General features: G+C 41.3%; 1 protein-coding gene across 1 annotated transcript in view; it reads right to left on the bottom strand.

Moving 5' to 3' along the window:
- Positions 1–2,152: 2,152 nt before the first annotated feature.
- Positions 2,153–24,102, bottom strand: part of LOC129868628 (E3 ubiquitin-protein ligase RNF128-like) — a 37,489-nt gene continuing 15,539 nt past the window's right edge. The window contains exons 3-7 of the mRNA XM_055942768.1: positions 12,026–12,097; positions 7,265–7,347; positions 7,023–7,119; positions 6,588–6,762; positions 2,153–6,037 (exon numbers count right to left, since the gene is read on the bottom strand). Coding sequence (XP_055798743.1) covers positions 5,925–6,037; positions 6,588–6,762; positions 7,023–7,119; positions 7,265–7,347; positions 12,026–12,097 — 540 coding nt within the window. The 3' untranslated portion in view covers positions 2,153–5,924. The remainder of the gene's footprint in view (positions 6,038–6,587; positions 6,763–7,022; positions 7,120–7,264; positions 7,348–12,025; positions 12,098–24,102) is intronic.

The following is a 24,102-nucleotide window of genomic DNA, read 5'->3' on the forward strand; positions in this document are numbered from 1 at the left end:
CTATAAACTCTCCTTCCAGACTCACATTAAGCATCTCCAATCCAAAATTAAATCTAGAATTGGCTTCCTATTTCAAAACAAAACCTCCTTCACTCATGCTGCCAAACATACCCTCGTAAACTGACTATCCTACCGATCCTTGACTTTGGCGATGTTATTTACAAAATAGCCTCCAACACTCTACTCAGCAAACTGGATGTAGTCTATCACACAGTGCCATCCGTTTTGTCACCAAAACCCCATATACTACCTACCACTGCGACCTGTATGCTCTCGTTGGCTGGCCCTCTACATATTCGTTGCCAGTTCATCTAGAAGTCTTTAATAGGTAAAGCTTCGCCTTACCTCAGCTCACTGGTCACCATAGCAACACACGCTCCAGCAGGTATATTTCACTGGTCATTCCCAAAGCCAACACTTACTTTGGCCGCCTTTCCTTCCAGTTCTCTGCTGCCAATGACTGGAACAAATTGCAAAAATCACTGAAGCTGGAGTCTTATACCTCCCTCTCTAACTTTAAGCATCAGCTGTCAGAGCAGCTTACTGATCACTGTACCTGTACACAGCCAATCTGTAAATAGCACACCCAACTACCTCATCCCCATATTGTTATTTATCCTCTTGCTCTTTTGCACCCCAGTATCTCTACTTGCACATCTATCACTCCAGTGTTACTGCTAAATTGTAATTATTTCACATTTATGGCCTATTTCCTTACCTCCCTACTCTACTACATTTGCACACACTGTACATAGATTTTTCTATTGTGTTATTGACTGTACGTTTGTTTAAGTGTAACTGTTGTTTTTGTCAAAATGCTTTGCTTTATCTTGGCCAGGTTGCAGTTGTAAATGAGAACTTGTTCTCAACTGGCCTACCTGGTTAAATAAAGGTGAAAAAATAAATAAAAAGGCATCATAATTCAGAAAGGTCATGTTAACTGACTGATATCCCATAGAACAAAACATAAGATCTCCTTGACTCCATACCTTATTTTCGCCATTTAACCCAAAACCCTATTCTTTCCCCATTAATTTTCCTCATAGGCTACCTCTGCTTCCTTCAGACATGCAAAACTAATTTCAGGGTTTTAGGACTACAAGCTGGAGAGCTCTATGCCCGATCTGAATACAACTTTATATGTGGCATCTATGGACAAAGGTCTCAACGTTATATTCACCTAAAACAACGTGACCAATAAACAGTCACGTGGTCATGATCTGGCAAAAATGCATATATATCAGTCAAGGATATTCATATTGATGTAAGAACATTCATATCGACCACATGGTAGCGCTACTTTTTAAATTAATTATTTAACTCTTATTCTACCAGGTAAGTTGACTGAACACATTCTCATTGACAGCAACGACCTGGGGAATAGTTAAAGGGGAGATGAATGAGCCAATGGTAAACTGGTGATGATTAGGTGACCGTGACGGTCAGATTGGGAATTTAGGCAGGACACCGGGGCTAACACCCCTACTCTTACAATAAGTGCCATGGGATCTTTAGTGACCAGAGAGTCAGGACACCTGTTTAACGTCCCATCCAAAAGACAGAATCCTACACAGGGCAATGTCCCCAATCACTGCCCTGGGACAATGGGATACTTTTTTAGACCAGAGGAAAGGGTGCCTCCTACTGGCCCTCCAACACCACTTCTAGCAGCATCTGGTCTCCTATCCAGGAACCGAGCAGGACAAACCCTGCTTAGCTTCTGAAGCAAGCCAGCAGTGGGATGCAGGATGATATGCTGTTGGTACATGTTAATCTCTTGATCTGTTCGACTCAACAATGCTGAAATTTGGTACACATCCCCAGGGATACGAGTCTAGCAAACCAACGTGATATCAGACACCACTGGCACGATTTTGACAAAACTTGGGTGACTGACTTGCCTTAGAGATCAGTCATTTACAAAATTACACTGATTGGCCCAAGGAGGGCACTGCATCATTCGTAGGAGATAACATGTTTACCTTTGCATGCATTTAACTTAATTATAGGTTCTTTACATGGTTGTGTTCATTGCAGCCTACAGCGAATACCCATCACACGTGATTAGTCTTCCCTGCTCTGCCCATTTGCAAAATGTCTCACCAACTGAGGTGAGCATGGCCTTTTATGCAAAATAATTGTCACTAATGAATGAAGATCAGAAAATGCTTTTAATCCATATACACACACAAAATGAACTAATTATCAAAAAGCAATATTTTAATATGAAAATATATTTGCAATATTCTAAAAGTATTTTATGAATATATACCAGTTATCAAATTTCTCACATGCAGTGCCTTCAGAAAGTATTCACACCCCTTTACTTTTTCCACTTTTATTGTTAAAGCCTAAATTTAATTAAGATTGTGTCACTGGCCTACACATAATACCCCATAATGTCAAATTTGAAATATGTTAGAGTTTTTACAAATGAACTAAATGTGAAAAGCTGAAATGTCTTCGAGTCAGTTAGCATTCAACCCCTTTGTTATGGAAAGCCTAAATAAGTTAATGAGTAAACATGCGCTTAAGTCACATAATAAGTTGCATGGACCATGCGCAATAAGTGTTTAACATGATTTTTTAATGAATACCTAATCTCTACTTGTACCCCACACATACAATTAAAGACAGTGCTCAACATTTTAAAGAATAATGTGAAAATATTGTACAATCCAGGTGTGCAAAGCTTTGAGACTTATCCAGAAAGACTCACAGCTGTAATCACTGCCAAAAGGTGATTCTAACATGTACTGACTCAGGGGTGTGAATACTTAATTAGATATTTCTGTGTTTCATTTTCAATAAATGTGCAAACATTTCTAAAAACATGATTTCACTTTGTCATCATGGGGTATTGTGTGTAGATGGATGAAAAAAAAATCTAGTGTAAAATCTAATAGAATTCAGGCTGTAACAAAATGTGGAATGAGTCAATGGGTATGAAGGCACTGCAACTAAGTAAAATAAAATATAGAATACCCTTTTTGTCCCTTATTTAAGAAAAATACTATAATATACATTTACTCTGGAAAGGCTGAACAAGGTTAAGACGAGTGGGAAAAAAACTGATACATATACTGAAAGTGTAATGAATTAATTCATGTAAAGTGCATGCACAATCTACTTCAAAATACAGTGAAATCATAGCATTTCCCTATCAAAGTAGGATGGCATGGAATTATATCTTGCACCGGTGAATCATTTTAAAGGCACACACCCATAAAGCACAGGTAGTTACTCACACACATTTTAAAATATTTTCATGAAGCCAGGGGGTTCAAAAAGATGCTCTTACTGCCATACCGTAAAGGACTATTTCCAAGTTTAGAAATACCATTCCTAACATGCATCAACCTCATAACAGACAAAGAAAAAAGCTACAGATCAGGAAGCACTGGGCAGGGGGTTGGAGCAGAGTGTGTAAGAAATAGTAATGTCACAAGCATACAGTAGGTGGGGCAGTCCCTCATTTTGGGATTTTCCTTAATAAATAAACAAATGGTAAACCAAAAGTACATGCACAATCAATGATAACAATGGGTGCATTTAGACAGGCAGCCCATTGATTTTTTCCCATGAATTGGTCTTTTGACCAATCACATCTTTTCACATCAGGTCTTTTTCAGAGCTGGTCTGATTGGTTAAAAGACCAATTAGTGAAAAAAACATCAGAATTGGGCTGCCTGTCTAAACGCAGCCAATGAGACACGAAAATCTTCATTAAGAACCTGGAATGTTCCTCAATCTTATGCTCTCCTCTGCAAGGTAAGGAAAACTGAGTATTGATCGAGAGTAACATCCTATGCTTATGATTTAAATTAACTGTCCAGTGAAATTCACACTTTTAAAAGTTTATATTCTCATACCCAAATAATGTTGCTGACTCATCCTATACTCGTATGGGCTCACAAGTGGCACAGCAGTCTAAGGCACTGCATCTTCAGTGCAAGATGCGTCCCTACAGTCCCTGGTTCGAATCCAGCCTGAATCACATCCGGCCGTGATTGGGAGTCGCACAATTGGTCCAGTGTCGTCCAGGTTTGTCTGGGGTAGGCCGTCATTGTAAATAAGAATTTATTCAACTGACTTGCCTAGTTAAATAAAAAATTAAGTATAAATTGGAGAAAAAAAACCTGCCTCAAACTTGTATCTCAAACAGACCATTTACAAAATGCTTGCCATTTCCTTATAGAGGATGAGCTGTCCAATCAATGGTCTACTCGGATTAATATTTTTTTATGACCAGTATAGTGGTGAGTCGTCGTCTAACGTGTCCGGAAGCGACTTCACCATTCATTTACTGTATTCAGGGTTCACTCAAACATTGTTTTACTATCGACAGTTAATTTCGGGATTATCGATTCGCTCTCCTTAAAATATATGTAATTTGATGTATTCATTAAGGTCTCTGAATTGTTTAATCAAACTTTACCGCCAGCTCCTAATATCAGGACATAAAAACTATAATTTTCCCCCCCGAATTAGCCTAGTGCACATGTGCACACTAGGCCGAGCTTGTTTTCCCTGGCTAAACTATGCTAGTTTTCATCCTCATTGCCAAACTTCATTAATACCGCACCCTCCACTTCAAAACTTCTTTGCTAGTTTTACAATTAGGTAACTCAGGAATTTGCTGTAAAGAAACGTAAAAATGATTTATAGTCTTGACTGGTTCGAGATATCTGTCGTAAAACGACAGTTGCGAAGGATATCATTGCTACTTAACGCAGATCCAAGTTCAGTTTTGAGATTCACCGGCCTCTTTGGCGTAGGATTAGCTGGACGTTTCTGACTGGTCTTGGAACTTTGACAACGGGCAGCTCGATGGGATATGTAATGATTTTGACCCTTCATCTTTAAAAAAAATGACAGAATGGTTGATTAAATCTGACTATTAATATAATGAGTAATCTAAGAATGCTACGAGTTAATTACAACAAGAAAACTTCTAATTCGTCTTCACTCAATACACCCACACTATTCTGTTGTTGGTGTATTGAGTATGTTAAAAAGCTTTTTAACATACTTAAATAGTTTTCTTTCCAAAATGTTTTAACGTATATGGTATTTCATTATAGGTCATATTTTATAGACAATCTGGAAACACTGGACAGTTACTTTAAATAAAATCAATGCTTAGAAGACATATCAGTAAAAGTACATTGGAACTTTGAATAGCAGTGTAAAATACATTTTCCATGCAACAAATAGTATTAGAAAATGTGTAAAGCAGCAAACCTTCAGAAAATTAAATACTTAGGGTTGTAAAAATCCAGTAACTTTCCCCATATAGCTGCGGTTTTCCACAAAACCTGGTTGGACTAAATATATGGAATCAGGAGGAAATCCTGCTCCCTCAAAACAGGATTTCTGGAAAACCTGGGGATTTTGGGAGTTACTGGAATGTAGCAACCCTACTTTTACTGATACATTAACTACTGCATTATTTTATGTTTCAAAATCTAAAGGGTCTTTTAAACTGAATTTGCATACTGCCTCTAGAACTTTGTCATTAGAACTGTTTCCTATTAACTCCATTAAAGGACAGTAGTAGTGTTAAATTAGCATATTGAAAAAATTTAAAATCAGTAACTGATGAAGTGATACATTAACTGAAGTAATTAAGCCTCAAGAAACGTAATCAAATAACAAATCATATTATTAAAAAGTACAATTAAATCAGAATGAAACTGGGCAGTACCATTTCGAAACTCAGACAAGTGCATCGAAGGATTGCCTCATCAATTTCATGTAAATTGATATGCATATATAGGTCAAGCCCTCTTTCCCTATGAATAATATCAGACCCACATTCCTGCTTTCCCTTGCTTCATAACCACAGGAAACATCTTCGAATGTAATTGATTGTGGTGCCAGTCCCATTAGCCAAGATCTAGTGCTTGGAGTGAGCATCCCATTCATGTTAGGGGTTCCCGTTGGTTTCGTGAGTTGCCCTCAAAGGCGAGGTTGTCATAATGGGGCTGGAGGATGTCCACCTGGATTGACCCTGGGCCAGGATGGTGCCCCAACGCTGCAACACGAACATGATTACCAGTCAGTCAAGCCCCACATATGCTGCTAGAAAACCGTACAAAAAAACTGCCTGCTAGTCAATAATTACTTTGGCACAATCACTCATACAGATGTCAATGGATAGGCAAGCTAAAGAGAGATGGAAAGGAGGCCTTTTAATCCCAGACAGTAAGAACAATGCTGATTGTTTGATCAGGAAGACTTTGTAGTGGAGTTGTTTATATCTACTTACAGCAATCAAACTAAGTAAACAAAAATAGAATCAGAAAAGTTAACCGGAATATCTAACCACTATAATTCAAATATGGGTGGCAAACTTCACATGTATGTCTTGAGCAAGGGCTTCAGCACATATTATCGAGCTAACGTGAAAGCCAGCATCTCCCAAAGAACCCACACAGAGGTACCACTACCAACTGAACTAAAATACTCCCCCTTATCTCTATAGACATTGCTAATGATGTGAAAAAGCTATCAAAAACAATTCTTGTGATGTTAAAAGACTTACTGAAATTATTTTCTGCCTCAATGTAAATTGTGTGTCTTACTCTCATACACGTGGTTCTCATCTGCTGGATTGCTGTGCTCCTCTGTGCATTGTACAGAAGCATAGCCTGCGGAGGCTGTCTCACTGCGGGTGTCCTCTGGGACTAGAACCCTGGGGTAGGACGTCATGTCTGGCTGCATGGTCAACTGATGACTGGGCTGGTCCTCTTCCGGCTGCTGCTCAGGGGGATTAAGTTGGATAGATGAATATCATCACTTTCATAAAAACAAAGCAATTTCAGGTCCAACTACGGGTGTTTCAACTTGCAACCCTTAAACAGCAATCTTGCATGTGTGCCTATTCTTCTTAAACAATAACCACTAGCAGTGTAAATAGTATTTTTAATCTAAAACAGTCTTTAATCAAGAATTTCAGTGAATGACAGGCAAAGGTTATTTCAAAGTACTAGGTCATGATGCAAGGTATAGTTGCCTACCTCTACTCCCAAGGCCTTGAGGATGTCACATTTACACATGGGGCAGGTCCTGTGCTCCATTAGCCAGGGCTCAATGCAGGTCTTGTGGAAGAAATGACTGGAAAGTTAAACCAAAATAAACACATAAGAATAATGATGACAATCACAAAATGAAGGTAATTGGAATAGCAGACCAGGTAGGACTACTCTACTCCATTTGTCAATATTAAACAAGGTAAAAGCCACTGTAGTTCGGTACATACTTGCAGGTGAGAATGGTCAGCACGTCGCCAGACTTGTAAGCGTCAATACACACTGCACAGGTGTCAGCATCAGGCCCAGTCTCCTGAAAGACAGGTTTAAAAATAGATTGTAGTGGCACTGAGCATACATTGAGGGTGTGAACGTTTAAAACTAGTGTTGCACGGTATACCAGTACCAAAACGTCATGATACCAACATTTTATAATACCGTAGTACATATGATTCTACCGACATTTTCATCTCTACCGATCTAAAGAACCTGCTGGTGGTACCTGCTATACATTTTTTAAATCTGTTTTGTTTATAAATTCAGTTGAATTGAAGCAACAGCTACTAGTCTCTAGTATGCACAGGTCCAATAAAATCCACTTCACTTTCATATCACTTGTGGCAGTTGTAATCAGCGCTGCATGGTCAATCTGCATCGGCAGTGCAGCATTTACAGTGATACGGCCTCTGCAGCAGTCTTCACAACAGCTCTGCACTGCTCCGTGAAGAAGTAGTCAAGGAAGTGAGTCAATCACGTCAATGCGAGCCCTCTGCATTTTTACAAAAGCTGGGCGGGGCACGGCGATGTGGTACGGAGCTCAACTTGGCCTCTGCATGCCTCCGGAGGCTTCGTATTTGCGTCACACCGTCCATACAGCGCCTCCGACCACATTTACGGATTAAGCATATATTTGCTTTCATTCACCTGCTTCTTTCGCTCTGTCCGCTCTTCACGAGCATCTATCTACACACACACACTTTTTCAGGACCCTGTCTTTCAAAGATCCTTTGTAAAAATCCAAATAAATAAACATATCTTAATTGTAAAGGGTTTTAACATTGTTTCCCATGCTTGTTCAATGAACCATAAACAGTTAATGAACATGCACCTGTGGAACAGTGTCTCCTGACCCCTCCTGTCTCAGCCTCCAGTATTTATGCTGCAGTAGTTTGTGTCGGGGGGCTAGGGTCAGTTTGTTATATCTGGAGTACTTCTCCTGTCTTATCTGGTGTCCTGTGTGAATTTAAGTATGCTCTCTCTAATTTTCTCTTTCTCTCTCTCGGAGGACCTGAACCCTAGGACCATGCCTCAGGACTACCTGGCATGATGACTCCTTGCTGTCCCCAGTCCACCTGGCCGTGCTGCTGCTCCAGTTTCAACTGTTCTGCCTGCGGCTATGGAACAATGACCTGTTCACAGGACGTGCTACCTGTCCCAGATCTGCTGTTTTCAACTCTCTAGAGACAGCAGGAGCGGTAGAGATACTCTTAATGATCGGCTATGAAAAGCCAACTGACATTTACTCCTGAGGTGCTGACTTGCTGTACCCTCGACAACTACTGTGATTATTATTATTTGACCATGCTGGTCATTTATGAACATTTGAACATCTTGGCCATGTTCTGTTATAATCTCCACCCGGCGCAGCCAGAAGAGGACTGGCCACCCCTCATAGCCTGGTTCCTCTCTAGGTTTCTTCCTAGGTTTTGGCCTTTCTAGGGAGTTTTTCCTAGCCACTGTGTTTCTACACCTGCATTGCTTGCTGTTTGTGGTTTTAGGCTGGGTTGCTGTACAGCACTTTGAGACATCAGCTGATGTAAGAAGTAAATAAATAAATTTGATTTGAAACGGTCGCTAAGACACTAACAGCTTACAGACAGTAGGCAATTAAGGTCAAAGTTATGAAAACTTAGTAGAAAGGCCTCTAGTGTCCTGACTCTGAAAAACACCAAAAGAAAGATGCCAAGGGTCCCAGCTCTTCTGTGTGAACGTGCCTTAGGCATGCTGTAAAGAGGCATAACGACTGCAGATGTGGCCAGGGCAATAAATTGCAATGTCCGTACTGTGACACGCCTAAGACAGCGCTACAGGGAGATGAGACGGACTGCTGATCGTCCTCGCAGTGGAAGACCACATATAACACCTGCACACGATCGGTACATCCGAACATCACACCTGCGGGACAGTTATAGGATGGCAACAACAACTGCCCAAGTTACACCAGGAAAGCACAATCCCTCCATCAGTGCTCAGATTGTCCGCAATAGGCTGAGAGAGGCTGGACTAAGGGCTTGTAGGCCTGTTGTAAGGCAGGTCCTCACCAGACATCACCGGCAACAACGTCGCCTATGGGCACAAACCCACCATCGCTGGACCAGACAGGACTGGCAAAAAGTGCTCTTCACTGACGAGTCGCAGTTTTGTCTCACCAGGGGTGATGGTCGGATTCGTGTTTATCATCAGAGGAATGAGCGTTACACCGAGGCCTGTACTCTGGAGCGGGATCGATTTGGAGGTGGAGGGTCCGTCATGGTCTGGGGCGGTGTGTCACAGCATCATCGGACTGAGCTTGTTGTCATTGCAGGCAATCGCAACGCTGTGCGTTACAGGGAAGACATCCTTCTCCCTCATGTGGTAACCTTCCTGCAGGCTCATCCTGACATGACCCTCCAGCATGACAATGCCACCAGCTATACTGCTTGTCCTGTGCATGATTTCCTGCAAGACAGGAATGTCAGTGTTCTGCCATGGCCAGTGAAGAGCCTGGATCTCAATCCCATTGAGCACGTCTGGGACCTGCTGGATCGGAGGGTGAGGGCTAGGGCCATTCACCCCAGAAATGTCCGGGAACTTGCAGGTGACTTGGTGGAAGAGTGGGGTAACATCTCACAGCAAGAACTGGCAAATCTGGTGCAGTCCATGAGGAGGAGATGCACTGCAGTACTTAATGCAGCTGGTGGCCACACCAGATACTGACTTACTTTTGACCACCCCCCTTTGTTCAGGGACACATTATTCCATTTCTGTTAGTCACATGTCTGTGGAACTTGTTCAGTTTATGTCTCAGTTGTTGAATCTTTTTATGGTCATACAAATATTTACACATTAAGTTACACGTTAAGTTTGCTGAAAATAAAACGCAGTTGACAGTGAGAGGATGTTTCTTTTTTTGCTGAGTTTATAAACTCAATGTAAACTGATGTATATTCTTTCCTCCCATTCATCCAGCCAAATCACAGGTAGGCTTTGCAAATATGAGCAAATCAGCCATTATATGCAGTATTCTATTATACAGTGAACAGTGTGAAGTTGAATTCAATGTGTTGCATTATGTAGAAGTGTGAATTTCAGAGACAGGTCTTTGGAGAATGCTTAGAAAACGTGAACAAGCGTCTGGGGGACAGGGCGAACAGGATGCCCGGCCACAAATGTTTTCCCACTGTGGTATCGCGATACTACTCGGTATCATGATACTTGGCCTGGTAGCCCCGTGTGACTCAGTTGGTAGAGCATGGCGCTTGCAACGCCAGGGTTGTGGGTTCGTTTCCCATGGGGGGCCAGTACAAAAAAAAAAAAAATGGATGTATGTACTTGTAAGTCGCTCTGGATAAGAGCGTCTGCTAAATGACTTAAATGTAATGTAATGTATCATATCGTTTGTAAAATGTTGACAAGCCTAGTTTAAACAAACGTGGGATTTTAACGTTAAGAAAAACAATTCCCTAACCAAATCCCCCCCCCCCCTTCACAAAATTATAATCACAGTGCAGTTATTACAAAAAACTACCACTAACAGGTCGATCATTATCATAAAGAGAAAATACAACAAATATCCAACAACAATGCTATAACGTTAATTAGAAATATGCATCTTTATTTTTTATTACTTGCCACGCATATAAAGAGCGCCGCACGTCGTCAAGTAGGTAAAATTGCTTAGAAAGGCAAGCGAAAGCAGCGAACAGCCTACGCTGCCCCGAGTCAGTACAACATTGAGTCTGCTGCGCTGTGCTTTTAGCTGACCCAACATTACAATGTAGCGATTGGTGCTTTGGAAACATATTGAAGTATGGACTGACTGCTAGGAACATGTCTACAACTTCATCCGCAAGCTGTCAAACTAAAGTAAATAAGAGACAAGGGCTGGGAATTGCCAGAGACTTCATGATACAATAGACAATACTTATATGCCGATACGTTATGTATTGCGATTCTCACGATTCTATATGTATTGCAATTCGATACTGATATTTTATTGCAATTTGTGGTTCCAAACATATTGCTCACTATGTCTGTTTCAGAGAGACAAGGGAGAGCATGAGAAAAGCTGTCAGGGAAATAAAAGTGCTGAAAATGTTGGCTCACTATTAAATAAGAAGATGGAGAACAAGCTTTAGGATGAAAAATTCTGGAGTTTTGGCGCAGGTACAGCCGAGTAGCGCTAGCTACCTACAGAAGCAAAAAAAAAAGATAGATATAATAGTCAAGAATAATTGCGATATTTAACTCAATTCCCCCCCCCACAGATACTTTTGTACCTGTTTCCTCCAGCATCTTCACATGGTCCTTTCCTGTTGTTCTGGGATTGATTTGCACTTTACGCACCTTTCCACCCCCAACACAGGGGGGGTGGAAAGGAGTGGAAAAGATGGTTTCTAGGTGGCAGGGCCGGATGGAAAAATGTTGGATGGGTGGGGTTGGGGGAGTAGGCTCACATTTTATTATTTTCTTTGACATACTAAATGTTCTGTAATATGATCATAATGATCAATACTTTGTGTTTATGTAACTTTAAAATGTTTTTTTCTTTTGGAGAGACAGCTCAGAGGTTAATAAACTAAATATGAAATTATAGTCAAAGAATCATAAAACACACAGTAAAACTTGTATATGCCATGTGTTCCCAGATTGAAACATCCATATTTGCATATGACCCTGAAAGTCATGCATAATAACAATAAAACACATCTGGACTGTACTTGAACGGTTACCTTATCTCCCCGTTTCACGGTCCGGACTTGCAGCTGACCAATGGCTTTCTTGGCCTCTGCCTTCAGCTGTTTCTGTTGGAGTAGAGAGGAGAACGTGTTCAGTGTTTAAATTACATTATTAATTTGCTTCCTCTGACAATTGGAGACATCTGGTTTTCAGGAACAGTGTCTTCAACCTACCTTCGGTTTTCCCTGAAAACCGGATGTGGGGACTCTGCTCAGCCGTTTCTTTTACGCCTGCTACGTTAGGTTAAGCAACAGACAAATAAAAACATTTAAAAATTAACTATTTAAAATGTCTAGAATGCAACACCAACACAGCCAACATTTTGCTCCAACAATTAATTGTTAATTTCCTGTAAGGTGTCCATTCATGATTCAAATAGGAGTGAGTAGGAGAACGGTAAGCGATGAGGTCACGTTCGAGACCCTTTATTCCATTTGATCTGGGAGGAGAGCGTTTATTATAGCAGTCCTACTGTGTGTCATGAAGCCTCTCCTCTAAAACCATGCATTGGAAACGTTACATCAGCTTGTATATAGGACAGAAAAACACCAGATTTATGTACATCAGGGGCTTAAGTATTAGGCATAATCCTGAGGGACAGAAAGACCAGCTCAATTCTATATAATTTGGGATATACCACATACACAATAAAGACTCTTTATGCTGCTTATGCAGCCTCCCCCATGGCAAGACAAAATAATTATCCCAAAGGCACGTAGGAAGAATCAACGTTATGAAAGGGATTTAGGATACATAGTATGAGGGATCACAGGGACACATTAGCATTGAGGATCCTCAGGAAAATAGCCACTTGTACACCGGAGAAGTGTGCTCTTCACAGATGAATCCCGGTTTCAACTGTACCGTGCAGATGCCAGACAGTGTGCATGGCACCGTGTGGGCGAGCAGTTTGCTGATGTCAACGTTGTGAACAGAGTGCCCCATTGTGGTGGTGGGGTTATGGCATGGGCATGCATAAGCTACAGACAACAAACACAATTGCATTTTATCAATAGCAATTTGAATGCACAGAGATACCGTGATGAGATCCTGAATGCCCATTGTCGTCCACTCATCCGCCACCATCACCTCATGTTTCAACATGCTAATGCATGGCTATGTCTCAAGGATCCGTACACAATTCCTGGAACCTGAAATTGTCCCAGTTCTTTAAGGCCTGCATAATTACCAGACATGTCACGTTTTGAGCATGTTTGGGATGCTCTGGATTGACGTGTACAACGGCATGATCCAGTTCCCACCAATTTCGCAGCTATTGAAGAGTGGGATAACATTCCACAGGCCACAATCAACAGCCTGATCAACTCTATGCGAAGGAGATTTATCACGCTGCATACGGGTCACACCAGATACTGACAGGTTTTCTGATCCACGCCCCTAGTTAATATATATATATATTTTTTAAGGTATCTGTGACCAACAGATGCATATCTGTATTGCCAGTCATGTGAACTCAGATTTTATATATTTAACTAGGCAAGTGAGTTAAGAACAAATTCTTATTTAGAATGACATACTACCAAAAGGAGCATGGAGCTTGTGTTTTGCATACGATTACAGCCTGAACAATGGTGCCCTCTGCGCGTAAGGTCCTAGCTCAGTGGGTGAAGTCAGATCTGCTCTAACTTCTCAGCTACCCACTTCTCTGTATCCGACCATTTACCCAGTCTCCCTGCAGAAAGCCTTAGAGAATGAGCCACATTTGAACAGAGGCTGCCTTAGCCCACCGGTGCTCTTGGACAAAGAAAAAGTGGTACACTGTTAATAAGTTAGAGTATGCAAGACCATTTGAAATCAGTCAGTCTTCAAAGTCACCTTTATGCAGGAGTAATAAACAGTGAGAACATTACTGTAAACTTGCAAATCATGGACCTGTCCATGTGAATGGTTTTAACTGGCATAACAGAACAAATCCAAATCAATCAGATGAAGAGGAAATCCTGTTTGCGCAGCAGAAGTTTTTACAGAAACGCTCCCTTGAGTGGAGCTAAGCATTCTGCCTATAGTAAACACTTCATCATATAGGCCTGACAGTTCAGGGCAATTCCAAGGTACCAGCATTACACCTATTAAAATGTATGCTAAACAAAAAACATTGATTTAGTGGCATGTACTCATGGATGCCAAGGGAAGCTTGGCACAAAAATGTACCAAGAAACATAAAATAACGTATCTTACGTCTCTGATGTATATTACAGCGTTTTCCTTCATTTTGCAGGAGGCCGAATGCATCTCACCAGCGAAAGCATCCGAGCAAGCGAAACAGCGCACCTCTTTCTCAGTGTGTGCAGCTCATCTACCTGATGCTGTCTGGACAAAAGGAATGACCTTGTTGCCAACCATAGCATTCAATGCAAGGGAAATCAGCAAGCATTTTGCCTCCCTTGATAACATGTAAAAAAATAAATAGTCAATCAGCGTTGAGCTACATTGAGTGAACAACTGAATGGTCCTGGCGCACCAAAACAAAACAAAATATATAGATATATATATAAATATATTAAGTGTCAAGGAAAGCCAGTTAGGATTTGGCGTCACACAAATCACATCACATCTAAAGCAGAACGTCCAGAAAAAAAACTTGAATTGCTGCATTGTCTCATCGTCTTCCGGTGGCTAGGTAGCTACCCTAAAATCAGCCATGGACGGAGATAGGGATTTGGAATTCTCCGTACTGGCCAATGATTATAACGGCGATTCTGATCCAACAATTAATTCATACATTGTTGTACCCCTGTCTTGAGAGGATATAAGTTAAATATGTAGCTAGATGTAGAAGGCTATTGTTAACTAGCTAATGTTGCCCATGAATGTTAGTTAGGCTAGCGAGCAACTCACTCATGGACTCACTGTGTGCAATAATATTTTTTAACATGATTTTTATGACCACCTGATCTCTGTACCCTACACATACAGATAATTGGAAAGGTCCCTCAGTTGAGCAGTGATTTTCAAACACAGATTCAACCACAAAGACCAGGGAGGTTTTCCAATGACTCGCAAAAGGACACCTATTGGTAGATGTGGGAAAAAAATTAAGAGCAGACATCGAATATCCCTTTGAGCATAGTGAAGTTATTAATTACACGCCTAACTCAGTTGCCGGAGAGGAAAGAAACCGCTCAGGGATTTCACCATGAGAGCAATGGTTACTTTAAAACAGTTAGAGTTCATGCCTGTGAAAGAAAAAACTGAGGCAGGTTCAACAACCTTGTAGTTACTCACAATACTAACCTAAATGACAGTGAAAAGAAGGAAGCCTGTACACAAACATATTCCAAAACATACACTATCGTTCAAAAGTTAGGGGTCACAGAAATGGGCTTGTTTTCCATGAAAACATACATGAAATTAGTTGCAAAATGAAAAGGAAATAGTCAAGATGTTGACAAGGTTATAAATAATGATTTTTAATTGAAATAATAATTGTCACCTTCAAACTTTGCTTTTGTCAAAGAAAACTCCATTTGCAGAAATTACAGCCTTGCAGACCTTTGGCATTCCATTTGTCAATTTGAGGTAATCCGAAGATATTTCACCCCATGCTTCCTGACGCTCCTCCCACAAGTTGGATTGGCTTGATGGACACTTCTTTACATAACATACGGTCAAGCTGCTCCCACAACAGCTCAAAAGGGTTGAGCTCCGGTGACTGTGCTGGCCACTCCATTATAGACAGAATACCAGCTGACTGCTTCTTCCCAAAATAGTTATTGCAGAGTTTGAAGCTGTCCTGTTGGAGGAAATTGGCTCCAATTAAGCACCGTCCACAGGGTATGGCATGGCATTGCAAAATGTGATAGCCTTCCTTCAAGATTCCTTTCACCCTGTACAAATCTCCCACTTTATCACCAAAGCACCCCCAGACTATCACATTGCCTCCACCATGCATGACAGACATCAAGCACTCCTCCAGCATATTTTCTGCATCTCACCAATGTTCTTCTTTGTGATCTGAACACCTCAAACTTAAATTCTTCTGTCTAAGACTTTTTTTCAAATTTTTCCTCCATCCAGTGTCTGTTCTTTTGCCTATCTTAATATTTTATTGGCCAGTCAGTAATAACTTTTTCTTTGCAACTCTGCCTAGAAGGCCAGCATCACGAAGTCGCCTCTTCACTGTTGACGTTGAGACTGGTGTTTTGTGGGTACTATTTAATGAAGCTGCCAGTTGGGCACTTGTGAGGTGTCCGTTTCTCAAACTAGACACTCGAAAGTACTTGTCCTCCTGCTCAGTTGTGCACAGGGGCCACCCACTACTCTTTCTATTCTGGTTAGAGCCAGTTTGCGCCATTCTGTGAAGGGAGTTGTACAAGATCTTCAGTTTCTTGGCAATTTCTCACACGGAATTCATTTCTCAGAAAATTAATAGACTGACGGGGGCCTCCCGAGTGGGGCAGTGGTCTAAGGCGCTGTGCCAGTAGAGATTCTGGGTTTGAGTCCAGGCTCTGTCGCAGCTGGTTGCAACCGGGAGACCCATGGGGCGGCACACAATTGGCCAAGCGTCATCCAGGTTAGGGGAGGTTTTGGCCAGCAGGGAGGTCCTTGACCCATCGCGCACTAGCGACTCCTGTGACGGGCCGGGCGCAGTGCACGCTGTTGTACGGTGTGTCCTCCGACACATTGGTGCGGCTGGCTTCCGGTTTAAATGGGCATTGTGTCAAGAAGCAGTACGGCTTGGTTGGGTTGTTTTTCGGAGGGCGTACGGCTCTCGACCTTCGCCTCTCCCGAGTCCGTACAGGAGTTGCAGCGATGAGACAAGACTAACTACCAATTGGATACCACGAAATTGGAGAGAAAAAGGGCTAAAAAAATATATACATAAAAAAGACTAATATCTTTCTTCTGAAACTCATCAGTTTCTGTAAGACAGACTGTAATCGAACCCACAGATGCTGATGCTGCAAATACTCAACTAGTCTAAAGGAGGCCAGTTTTATTGCTTCTTTAATCAGCACAAGAGTTTTCAGCTGCGCTAACATAGTTGCAAAAGGGTTTTCTAATGATCAATTAGCCTTTTAAAATTATAAACTTCGATTAGCTAACAACGTGCCATTGGAACACAGGAGTGATGGTTGCTGATAATGGGCCTATGTAGATATTCCATTTAAAATAAAAAATCTGACGTTTCTAGCTACAATAGTCATCTACAACATTAACAATGTCTACACTGTATTTCTGATCAATCTGATATTATTTTAATGGACATTAATTTATTTTCTTTCAAAAACAAGGACATTTCTAAGTAACGGGAGCGTACATCCTGTTTGAAACAAGTCACTAAAGTAACACTGCAGAAAATATGGCAAATCAATTAACACATATTCAGGACAAAAAGTTATTTGGGGCAAATACAATACATTACTGAGTACCACTCTCCATATTTTCAAGCATAGTGGTGGCTGCATCATGTTATGGGTATGCATGTAATAGTTAAGGACCGGGGTTTTTCCAGGATAAGAGAAACGGAGCTAAGCATCGGCAAAATCCTAGAAAACCTGGTTCAGTCTGCTTTCCACCAGACACTGGGAGATAAATTAATCTTTCAGCAGGACAATACCCTAAAACACAAGGCCAAATCTACACTGGAGTTGCTTACCAAGAAGAGAGTGAATGTTCCTGTGGCCGAGTTACAGTTGACCTAAATCCACTTGAAAATATATGGCAAAACCTGAAAATGGTTGTCTAGCAATGCTCAACAAACAATTTGACAGCTTTAAGGATTTTGAAAAGAATGGGCAAATGTTGCACAATCCAGGTTTAGAAAGCTCTTAGAGACTTACCCAGGAAGACTCACTGCTGTAATCACTGACAAAGATGCTTCTACAAAGTATTGACTCAGGTGTGTGAATACTTATGTAAATGAGATATTTTAAAACATTTTAGCAAATTTGAAATTCAATTAAAAAAATGTTTTCATTTTGTCGTTATGGGGTGTAGATCGCTGAGAACTAACAAAATGAAGTAACAAAAATGGTCCTCGATCTTGACTAGTTTCCAGGACCCTGCCGCTGAAAAACATCCCCAAAGCATGATGCTGCCACCACCAAGCTTCACTGTAGGGATGGTGCCAGGTTTCCTCCAGACGTGACGCTTGGCATTCAGGCCAAAGAGTTAATTCTTGGTTTCGTCAGACCAGAGAATCTTGTTTCTCATGATCAGAGTCCTTTAGGTGAATTTTGGCAAACTCCAAGTGGGCTTTTAGTGAGGAGTGTCCGTCTGGCCACTGTACTATAAAGGCCTGATTGGTGGAGTGCTGCAGAGATGGTTGTCCTTCTAGAAGGTGTCGTGGCAGAATCAGATTTAGCTAAGTAACATAGATAAGATGTTATTTTCATCATATGCTTGTGATTAGAATGGGGCCCTTTGGACTATAGGACTGGCAGTGCATTTTTTCCTTCTGTGATAGGGCTTAGTAACTTGGGGCCAGAGATGGAGAGGTCAGGCTTGTCTTCATATGTCAATGTATATGTTAAACCATGTGGTGCTATGTAGAATATCAGAAGGGGAGGACAGAATGGAACGTTGTTTTCTTATGAATGTGTCTGTAACTATAATCTTAAACCATGTAACGGGATGGCGTTATTAATGGGGAACCAGTTAGTTCTCTCATACAATGTCTGTACGCCAGTCACTCCCTACTTTTCTCACAGGGGGAAGGAGTTTGGCAGTGTTTGTAACCATTGTATGTCCCCTCTGAGGTTGCCCTTATCTTAATCTGGTATATGACCTAAGAGGCTCACTGTCTTCAGTGAGTTTGTCCAGGTTTGGGAGTATCTAGGATTGACAATTGATATATGCCATTGGATGAGGTAATGTTTTGGTAGACAGTGAAGTACCAATAATGAGATTGAAACCTTGTCTTGGGAGACCAAACTGAACAATGATTTATAACTGATGCTGTCTAGCGATAGGATACTCCTCTTTCGGGTAAAGGATTGAGAGGGGTGTATCTTGGCTATAAATGAAACTAAGAATTGTTTTGTAAGAACTCAGAGAATTCATTTATAGACACTGAATTGATCTGAGTGAAAAAAAGGCTGGAATTTATAATATAACTCTGACTTGTGTGTGGTTGGCTCTCTCTCTCTTTATTGAGTAATACAGGAAATTACCACGACAAAGGTTCTTCCATCTCCACAGAGGAACTCTAGAGCTCCAACAGAGGGGCCGTCAGGTTCCAGGTCACCTCCGTGACCAAGGCCCTTCTCCCCCGATTGCTCAGTTTGGCCAGCTCTAGGAAGAGTCAGTGGTTCCAAACTTCTTCCATTTTAAAATGATGGAGGCCACCATCTTCTTGGGGACCTTCAATGCTGCAGAGGGGGTAGTGGACCAACATTTTTATTGGGATGGCTTTGAGAGTGGAATCTAATTCTGCTCGCTTCGTAGCCATGCGTGTGGTTAATTAATAAGGCCATAGTGAAAGTCACTAACAGTGGTTTTAACAGCCAAGGTAAGAAAGAAATGAGGAAAGAGCAGTGAATCTATCCCCAGGTGCAGAGCGTCAGAGCTTTGTTTTAAATGTGGTGTCGTTGGTCATTGGAAGAGTGAGTGTAGCGGGGCAAGGGAGCTCAAAATAAGCAACATTTATGACAGGGAAAAGTACTACAATTCAGCAGGGTAACAGGGGTAAGAATCAAAAGCCATATGACTACTACCCATGTCTCTGACCATAGGACCAGTAACAATACCGGGATATTGTTACATGGCGATGGGTGTGGAACCAACTTTGGGGTTGGAAGAATCTATGCGAAATGCCAGTGGAATGGATTATAAAACAACTCATGGTGTAATCATAACAACATACAGGAACTCAAGTCCTTCTGCTCACCAGACCTAGAATTCCTTGCAATCAAATGCCGGCCATTTAACTGACGAGAATTCTGTTGGTAGGTAATAGTCACAGCTGTGTACATTCCCCCTCAAGCAGACACCAAGATGGCCAACAAGAAACTTCACTGGACTACATGCAAACTGGAAACCATATATCCTGAGGCTGCATTTATTGTAGCTGGGAATTTTAAAAGAGCAAATTTGAGAACAAGGCTACCTATATTCTACCAGCATATTGATTGCGCTACGCGTATGGGCAATATCCTCGACCACTGCTACTCTAAGGTCCACGATGCAGACAACGCCCTTCCTTCGGCAAATCCGACCGCGACGCCATCTATTTCCTACCGTCTTATAGGCAGAAAGTCAAACAGGATGTACCAGTGACGAGAACCATTAAACGCTGGTCCGACAAATCGGAAGCCAAGCTTCAAGATTGTTTTGAACATGCGAACTGCAATGTGTTCCGGTCAGCCTCAGAGAACATCGACCTATACGCTGACTCGGTGAGTGCATTTATAAAAAAAAAGTGCACTGGAGATGTTGTACCCACTGTGACTATTAAAACCTACCCTAACCAGAAACAGTGGATGGATGGTGGCATTTGCACAAAACTGAAAGTACGAGCCACTGCATTTAACCATGGAAAGAGGTCTGGGAATATGACAATATAAACAGTGTAGTTATTCCTCTCCGCAAGGCAATCAAACAAGCAAAATGCCAGTACAGGGACAAGGTGGAGTCGCAAATCAACAGCTCAGACATGAGACGTATGTGGCAGGGTCTACAGGAAATCACGGACTACAAAAGAAAACCATTCACGTCAGACACCGTTGTCACACTTCCAGACAAACTAAACACCTTCTTTGCCCGCATTGAAGATAACACATTGCCACAGTTGCAGCCCGCTAACAAGGACTGCGCCCCCCCCTTCTCCGTGGCTGACGTGAGGAAAACATTTAAACGTGTTAACCCTCGCAGGGCTGCTGGCCGAGATAGCATCCCTAGCCGCGTCCTCAAAGTATGCGCAGGCGAGTTGGCTGGTGTGTTTATGGACATATTCAGTTGCTCCCTATCCCAGTCTGTTGTCCCCATATGCTTCAAGATGGCTACCATTGTTCCTGTACCTAAAGCAGCAAAGATAACTGAACTAAATTACTACCGCCCCGTAGCACTCACTTCTGTCATCATGAAGTGCTTTGAGAGACTAGACAAGAATCACCTTAGCGGCCACCCTAGACCCACTTCAGTTTGTATACCGCCCCAACAGGTCCACAGACGACGCAATCACCATCACACTGCACACTGCCGTATCCCATTTGGACAAAAGGAATACCTAGTGGTTCCTCCTTTAAAAGTTGTGTGCTGCTGCAGCATTCTGTGGCACGTCATTTAATTCTGCCATTTTTTCTGTTATTGCTAGTTTGACCACCAGAGGGCATCATTGAGAAGCATTTGATAGTACAGTAATCCCTCGTTTATCGCGGGGGTTACGTTCCGAAAATGACCCGCGATAAGTGAAATCCGCGAAATAGAAAACTTTTTTTTTTTTTACAATTAGCAACTATTACATGTATACAAATACAGTGACTCACGTGTAGGCCGTTTCACTGCTCAGGCCGTTTCGTCGACATTATGGGTTTAGGAGATGTTCGAAATTACAAGATAATTTGGCCAACTTAATGTAAATTTGCCAAGCTGTTTTATGTACGTACACATAACTGCACGAGACGACAAAATGATAGCACAATTCGTAGCATGTTTTGATACAAGAAGCGGGAGTGAGTTTTTAGCGAATCAGAATGCAGAGCACAATGCACCAAAAAAAAAAAAAAAATGCATTATGAAAATCCGCGAAATAGCGAATCCGCGATAAGTGAACCGCGAAGTGGCGAGGGATCACTGTATTCCGTATTGGCATTACCAGAGAATTTAAAACCATTTTTGTAATAACATAGTATATGGGAATGATTAAGAAATTTGGCTTAATTAATATTATGGTGTTTCTATAAAAAAAATTTAAAAAAGAAAACCTCACACGGAACCCAAATCGGCTGCATGCGTGCATAAATGTATTTTGTCCCCACACACCAAACGCGATCACGACACGCAGGTTAAAATATAAAAACAAACTCTGAACCAATTATATTAATTTGGGGACAGGTCGAAAAGCATTAAACATTTATGGCAATTTAGCTAGTGAGCTTGCACTTGCCCTGGGATTTAAACATGGAGTTATTTTACCTGAAATGCACAAGGTCCTCTACTCTGCCAATTAATCCACAAATAAAACAGCCAACCGAATCGTTTCCAGTCATCTCTCTTCCCTCCAGGCCTTTTCTTCTCTTGACTTTATATTGCGATTGGCAACTTTCATAAATTAGGTGCATTACCGCCACTGACCTCCTTCGTCTTTTAGGTCACCCACATGGGTATAACCAATGAGGGGATGGGAGAGGCTGGACTTGCAGCGCGATCTGCGTCAGAAATAGAACTGATTTCTATTTCAACTCTTGGCAACGCAGACGCTCGTTGGTGCGCGCGAGAAGTGTGGGTGCAAAAATTGAATAACATAGATTTCTAAAAGTAGTTTGCGACGCGAGCGGTGTGGTCAGCCTGTCAGGGTTTCCGTTAAGATGGAATGGAAAAATATGGCGATGTACAACATGACGGTCGGGAGTAGGCTACAGGATTGGAGGATTCTAAATTGTTTGCCTTCATTAGACAACTTTGTTCCAATATTTCTGTAAATCAATTATATTTATTCCCATAGTAATTCGCTATGGATCCATAACTAAATCAACACCTCCACTTTAATATAATATTTTTTGCATTATTTTATTAAAGAAATGTGTTTGTTTATTAGGCTACTGTGCAGTCTACAATACATACTGTAGTAAACATGGGAAAGTGCCTAATTCCTTACATAAGGGAGAGCAGGCCATGTCTGTACTACAGAATGCGGGGCACGCGGGAGACAAGGGTACAAATCCCTGTTGGGGAGTTAGGAGTAGGCTGTCCTTGTAAATAGGAATTTGTTCTCTAACTGATTCCATGTGTTATTTCAAAGTTGTGATGTCTTCACTATTATTCTACAATGTAGAAAGTAGTAAAAATATAGAAATCCTGGAATGAGGAGTACTAGCTGGAACGGAAAATGACGGTCGGCAGTAGAGTATTAGGCTATTTACGAGGAAGGAGTAGGCTGTCCTTGTAAATAAGAATTTGTTCATAACTGACTTGCCTAGTTAAATAAATATTACACTAAGAGCATAACATTTCTGCACCCTAATTTTCGAATTCTTGTCTAACCAATACCCAAATGGAGATTAAGTGAAATAAACAGCCACATTTGAATGTCCTTTTCTCTCGTTATTTTATTTACGAAAGCATAAAGATGTTGATGAAGAAACACTGTACAGCTGTTTTGAGTTAGAAATGTAATGTTTTAGAGTACTTAAGCATCGAATACATTGCAAGTTGAGGGATTTTCACAACAGTAGCCGGGTATAAAAAGTATATTGTTCTGCTAATAGGAATCATTTGCATGAGGGGCTACATTCTTTATTTTAACCACAATATCACACAATTTGCATCTACCTTGCCAATTACTTTTAGAGTTTGGGAATTACAAATGTGCGCTTTCGTTTTAGTTACATTGTTTTAGTTCGAACGTGCAGACTTCCTTTAAATTGTTTTATGTAGGATGCTACATTTTTGACCAGTTCCAATTGGAAGTAGGCCTAATAAAATAAATCCTACCTCTATTAGGCTGTTAACTGGCTGAAGTAGGCTATGAGGCGTAAGTTATTTTATATAGGTCTAGGCTCCAATTAAGCCCTCTTGTTGTTTGTAAAGTCAAATTCAAAAGGCACTCACACAGCTGAACTATCTTTTTTGCAGGTGCATGGCAACAGCCAGATAAGATGAGGAAAAAGTAGGAACCCGCACAGTGCTCTTGATCGTATCACTGATCTTTCATGAACTTTTGTATCGGCCTCACGGCCTTCGTCAGAGCTTTTGTGAGTTTTTAAAAAATTAGAACCCTTATGTAGCCCTAGCCACACCCACATCCAGTCCACACATCGAAAGGGGTTGAAGGCGAAGTTAAAACAAATAAGTGCTACCAAATATAACAATATGCATAATACCTGCAATATAAGTAGTACATACTTTCTATATATGGTTACCTGCATGTAAATGTACATTCTAACCA

This window comes from Salvelinus fontinalis, chromosome 13 (assembly GCF_029448725.1).
Source record: "Salvelinus fontinalis isolate EN_2023a chromosome 13, ASM2944872v1, whole genome shotgun sequence".
Classification (NCBI taxonomy): Eukaryota; Metazoa; Chordata; class Actinopteri; order Salmoniformes; family Salmonidae; genus Salvelinus; species Salvelinus fontinalis.